Genomic DNA, 6,390 nt, shown 5'->3' on the forward strand with positions numbered 1-6,390 from the left:
CTGGGATCCCCTGCTCCTCAGGGGATATCCAAGATATCCTTCCAGATTGAAAAAAAACACCACACATAAGTGTGGGGCCAGCCCATTCCACACCTCTGCCCCTCCTGCCTGTCTCAATGAGCTTTCTTCTTAAACTCTCTAGTTGTAGGACTTCCATTCAGCCAGATTTCAGGCAGTTTTGAATGATGGTTATTCTGTATTTTAGTTGTAATTTTGATGTGGTTGTGAGAAGATGGCAGTACCACGTTTACCTATGCTGCCATCCTCTCTCATTGCATTTCCTACAATATGTATTAATGGAAAGATTTTTTTTTTTTAAGACAGAATAGGTTCAGTCATTTCCAACTAATCTATTCAGTTTAAAATTTCTATCAACTTTTAAAAAGTTATATATCAAGACAGTGTGTGGTGCTGGCATAAAGACAAACCTATAAATCAATGAAACAGTGTTGAGAGTCCAGAAATAAACTCATTTTTATGGTCAGTTGATATTAACAGAAGTGCTAAGGCAATTAAATAGGGAAAGAATAGTCTTTTAAACTAATGGCACTGAGATAATGGACCATCCAAATGTGAAAACATGAACTCAGTCCCTACCTCCATATAGAGAAATTTCCATATATACTATAGAAAAAGTAACTCAAAATGAACCAAACACCTAAGAGCTAAAAGTATACAGATTTGAGTATAAAACACACACACACACGTTTGACACTTTGGTTCAGGCAAGGAATTCTTAAATATGACACCAAAAGCAAGAGCAATAAAAGAAAAACTTGATAAATTATACTTCATCAAAATAAAAACCTATGCTTCAAGAGACACCATTAAGAAAGTTAAAAACCAACCCACAGAATAGGATAAAATATTTATAAATCATATATCTGGTAAGGGACTTGAAATGTAAAAAGAAGTTTTACAACTCAATAAGACTAGTAACTCAATTTAAAAATAGACAAAAGTTTAGACGTTTCACACACAAAAAAATTTATGAGAATGGCTAATAAGTGCATAAAAAGATGGTCAACATCATTGCCATTAGAGAAATGCAAACCAAAACTGAAATGATATATCAATTTTCAGCCACTGGAAAGTCTATAATCAATAGAAAGGGCAATAATAAATGCTGGCAAAAATGTGAAAAAAAATGGGAACCTTTCAAAATTATTGATGGGAATATAAAATAGTACAGTCACTTTGAAAACAGTTGGGCAGTTTCTCAAAATGTTAAACCTGGAGTTACTGTATGACCCAGCAATTCCATTCCTAGATATCCACTCAAAAGAAGTCAAAATAAATGTACACAAGACTTTGTACACAAATGTTCATAGCAACATTATTTATAACTAGAGGCCTGGTACACAAAATTCATGCACTGGGGCAGGGAGCGTATCCCTCAGCCCAGCCTGCACCCTCTCCAATCTGGGATCCCTCTCAAAATCCGGACTGCTGGCTCCCAACTGCTTGTCTGCCTGCCTGCCTGATTGCCCCTAACCACTCCCCTGCCAGTTTGATCGATGCCTAATTGCTACCCTGCTGGCCTGGTTGCCCCTAACTGCCCTCCCCTGCAGGCCTGGTCACCCCCAACTGCCCTCCCCTACCTGCCATCTTGTGGTGGCCATCTTGTGACCACATGGGGGCGGCCATCTTGTGTGAGGGTGTGGTTAATTTGCATATTACCTCTTTATGATATAGGATAGCCTAAAACAAAAACAAAATGTGTATAAAATGAATGGGGAAACAAAATGTGGCACATTCATATAATGAATACTTTTTAACAATAAATGGAATGAACTTACCATATGTACTATAAAATGGATGAACCTCAAAAATAGTATGTTAATTGGATGTAGTCAACCACCAAAGGCCATGTGTTGCATGTTTCCATTTTATGAAATGTACAGAAAAAGCAAATCGATGGAGACAGGAAATAAATAAGTGGTTGCCCTGGGCTGGGTGTGAGACTGGGGATGAGCCATAAATGGGTACAGGAGGACTTATCCAGGTGATAAAATGTTCCAAAAATTGATTAAGATGATTGCTACATAATTCAGTAAACTTCTAAAAATTTATTGAATTGTAAACTTAAAACAGGTGAATTTTACGATTTGTAAATTATACAATTCAATAAAATTAATCAAAGAATTCAACAACTAAGGTTGAGGAGATGTTCCTCAGTTAGAGATACCTGTACTTGCCCTCCAGCTCTTACCGCCCACAATAGACAGGCCAGGAGCATGGCACCCTTCCAGGTTGATTCCCATTGAATGTACAGCTGCCCCAGTCCAGTAGGGCTTAGTTTAATGGGATTACATAGTTTTGGAATCACCACATTTCTGAAGCATCATATGACATCTATGTAAAAAAACCCTCACATAAACCAACAGTTAGATCAATATATGAGTAAAACTTCCCCCATGGCCAAGAATGGATAATCAATATGTCAGACCACATTTATTTCAAGTGAGAAAAATTAGAGTGACACTAAAGAAATGAATGATTATACTTGAGTATTAAAGCTTGTCTGCCTCACGTTATTTTGATGATACTTCAAATATTTATGGAAACAAGGGAATCTTTTTTTCCCCTCATACAGTTTAAATTTGAGTAGGGATGTTTCTGAGAGCATCCTAAGAAACACTGGTGCCATCTGGAAGTCCTACATTCTTTGTAAGAACCCCAAACATATACAAACTTTTGATGAGGTCCAAAATAAAATGTGTGAGACAGCCCAGGAACGTGCTAAAATGAAATGTTCTATAGGTTTCCTTCGGGAAAAGAAAACATCTTATGTGTGTCATTATTCTCATTCTCTTTACTACAGTCACCCAGCCTCTAGTTGTTACTGTGAAAAACATGGAACTTAAAATACTATACTATGTTATTATTCAAATTCATGCCGGTTTTAAAGCACTTTATGTGAGTTCTAAGAAGAGGAGCTTGGTCATATTCATCTTTGTATCCCTAGCACTCGGCTAAAAATTTGGACACTGTAAGTGCTCAATATATATTTGATAAGTGATATCCAGGGTGACTTACTTACGTTCATTGTCAACATCTGTTCCTGGCCACAATAAACTAATCAACAGAATTTATTTCTTCATTTATTTCTTCACTAATTAATTTAACAATATTTGCGGACTGTATACTAATATAGTACTAGTGCTGAAATTTCAGCAGCAAAAAGACATAGTCCTTATATCTTAGAAGATCTAGAAGATGACAACACAGAAATAAAATACTCTGTGACAACCAGAGATAATGTTAAAAGGCCCGTGGAAGCTTCTACCCTAATTTAGGGTGTGACTGTGATAGGATCAAGCGTTGGCCTGGTTATTCTGTTAGTCAAATGAAGGAGACAAGAGGGGATATAGAGAATGAGGCTACACTGCAAGGTGGTTAAAAGGCTTGGAACGAATGTGGGCTTTAAAATCAGACAGACCAGGGTTTCCATCCTTACTTAGCCACTTACTAGCTCTGTGACCTTGTTGGCCAAGCTCTTTATTCCCTCTATTTATCTCACTGTGTTGTTGGCATAATTAGGTTAATATAGCTGGTGTAGACACTGTCCCACAGTTAAAACTCAAAAATTGTAGTTCAAAAATAAGTGATATGGCTTCAAAGTGAAGATGTGAAGTTTTAATATGATTTTACTATTTAATTTACTTTTATTTTTTTAGGATGGTTATAATATATATATATATATATACATATATATATTTTAAATTTATATATATATTTTAAATATTTATTTTATTGATTTTTTACAGAGAGGAAGGGAGAGGAATAGAGAGCCAGAAACATCAATCAGCTGCCTCCTGCACACCCCCTCCTGGGGATGTGCCAGCAACCAAGGTACATGCCCTTGACCAGAATCGAACCTGGGACCCTTCAGTACGCAGGCCGACGCTCTATCCACTGAGCCAAACCGGTTAGGGCAATATATTTTTTTAAAAAGCATTCATGAGAATGTTTAAAAATTGGACCCCTCGTACAATGCTGGTGGAAATGTAAAATAGCGGGGCCACGTTGGAAAACGTTTTTGGCAGTTCCTCAATATGCTAAGCATAGAGTTACCAGATGACCCAGAAGTTCCACTTCTAGGTACATACCCAAAAGAAACGGAAACATGTTCACACAAAAAAACGTGTACACAATGTTCATAGCCGCGTGACTCATAAGAGCCTCAAACCGGAAACAACCCAAAGACTGCCTGGGGCTAAGGAGGCGACTGTAGATGGGTATGAGTTCCTTTCTTTAATATACTTTATTGCAGAGAGGAAGGGAGAGGGATAGAAAGTCAGAAACATCAATCAGCTCCCTCCTGCACACCTCTCTTACTGGGGATTTGCCCGCAACCCTTGATGGGATTCGAACCTGGGACCCTTCAGTCCGCAGGCCGATGCTCTATTCACCGAGCCAAACCAGCCCGGCGGTTTGGGTTTCTTCAGAAGTGTAGCTGAAGTCCTACAATTGGCTCCTCTCTGAGGGGGCGTGGCTAGGCCATGGGGGCGTGGCTGGACTCTAGGGCGGATTGAACCAGTTTAAAGCCCGGCTGAGGAGCAGAGGCCCACGCTGTGGTGGCGGTTAGAAGTGGAGGCATGGAGGAGTGCGCTTCCATCGGCGGCCTGGGCCCTTCGCGGGGACGTCGGTGTCTTCAGAAGCGCCAGCGCCGAGCTGAGATGGCAGCGGCCCACAGCAAGCCGTCCCCGGCAGAAAAACACGTCGAGGCAGACGCCGAAGCGCGGTGCTCCCTGCCGGACTTGCCGGTGGAGATGCTGGTGAAGATCTTCGCCTCGCTCCCCGGCACCGACCTGCCCAGCCTGGCCCAGGCCTGCACCCAATTCCACCACATCCTGCACATCGACAGCATCTGGAGACGGCGCTGCCGCGAGGAGTTCGGCGTTCGTGAAAACTTGCAGAACCTGGAGATGATGGGTATGTCTTACCGAGAAGTCTATGCGAAGCTGTTCCCGTACAGACACATTTTGGGGTTGTGGCAGCTAAATTACAGCTTTAGAACGCTGCTGAATGTCGCGGTGGACGGCTCGTGCATTACCGGCTGGGCGTACAGGCCTTCCCTTAACGCGCATGTGCGAGGCCCGGTACATTCCAAGCCCTGGTTCAGAATCCGCCTGACGGAGGGGAAACCAGCCGCGGTGGAGTGCATGGCCGGCCACCTCGGCAGGCCCCACAGCGGCCACATGCAGATTCAGAAGGACAGGCTCACCATCCAGTGCAAGAGGACAGACCACCGAACGGATTCACCAACGCGGCTTAGGGGAGAACGGGGGCGGGGCGGGGTGCAGGAGGAAGGACAGCGGTATGACTGCCTGACCTACCGCCGCCTCTACCTCCCGCCACGCCACCCGGACGACCTCATCAGGCCAGGCCTCTTCCACGGCAAATTCAATGCCTTCGGCCCAACGACCGTCATGCTCAGCTTCCATGGGAAGTATGCCAGGGTCACCAGGCTCATGGGGTTAGGCACGAAGGCGTTAGAGATCCACCTCATGCGCCGCATCCAGCTGCGAGATGGCGAGATCTTCCGCAACTTCAACGAGCTCTCCGGCGTGGTCCAGGAGATTGACGAGCAGGTGACCCGGGAGCAGCAGCAGCAGCAGCAGCGGCAGCAGCAGCAGCAAGAAGACGGGACTGAGGAAAGCCAGGGCCATGGCTGGCAGAGCCCTGCCCAGCCCAGCGCCGGGAAGTCCTGGGCTGCCGCTTCGGGGGAGCAGCCTGTCCCGTTTGTTCTGCCTGTGGGGGTGCGCTCAAGTGACCAGAACTACCCCCGCACCTGCAGGATGTGTTTCTATGGCGTGGACATTGATCCCTTCGCCTACCCCAGGCACTGCTGCTCTGGAGTCTTCATCCTGTTCGATGAGGACCACTTCGGGTTCATCTGGCTGGAGGAGAAATACTTCTTCTGGTACGGCAGAGTCCAGGACACCTTCCAGAATGTGGAGGCGCCATCCCCGCAGGCCTTCCTGGAGATGCTCAAGGACATTCAGTCTAGTTTTAGATTTTAATCTGAATAATTCTTTACTGGCAACTTTTTCAATAGTTTTTCTTCATTTATAAATCTTAAGTGGTTTCCCATTGCTTATAAAATTAAAACAATCTTTTCTTTTTCTTAGAAATATATTTTTATTGATTTCAGAGAGGAAGAGAGAGGGATAGAGAGATAGATACATGAATTATGAGAGAGAATCATTGATTGCTGCCTCTCGCATGCCCCACACTGGGGATTGAGCCACAACCCAGGCATGTGCCCCTACTGGGAACTGAACTATTATCTCTTGGTTCATAGGTCAACACTCAACCATGGAGCCACACTGGCTGGGCTGGGCTTTCTTTATCATTCTTTTTCTAGTACCTTTAAGTGTAAAG

The 6,390-nt window shown here is 43.7% G+C and overlaps 1 protein-coding gene across 1 annotated transcript; it reads left to right on the forward strand.

Annotated features, from left to right (window-relative positions):
• Positions 1-4,601: 4,601 nt before the first annotated feature.
• LOC139006151 (F-box only protein 31-like) lies at positions 4,602-6,029 on the forward strand. Its single transcript, XM_070408699.1, has 2 exons — positions 4,602-5,563; positions 5,804-6,029. The coding sequence occupies exons 1-2, from the start codon at positions 4,602-4,604 to the stop codon at positions 6,027-6,029; spliced, it is 1,188 nt and encodes a 395-aa protein (XP_070264800.1).
• Positions 6,030-6,390: the final 361 nt, after the last annotated feature.

Source organism: Myotis yumanensis, unplaced genomic scaffold (assembly GCF_028538775.1).
Source record: "Myotis yumanensis isolate MYYU_CA2020_CCGP unplaced genomic scaffold, mMyoYum1.0.hap1 SCAF_3, whole genome shotgun sequence".
Taxonomy (NCBI): domain Eukaryota; kingdom Metazoa; phylum Chordata; class Mammalia; order Chiroptera; family Vespertilionidae; genus Myotis; species Myotis yumanensis.

Bases quoted from the DNA above. Each gene is read 5' to 3' on its own strand.
- LOC139006151 (XM_070408699.1), top strand. From the start codon at position 4,602: ATGGAGGAGTGCGCTTCCATCGGCGGCCTGGGCCCTTCGCGGGGACGT. The intron at 5,564-5,803 runs GCTCTCCGGCGT...CCGCACCTGCAG, and splicing joins ATCTTCCGCAACTTCAACGA to GATGTGTTTCTATGGCGTGG.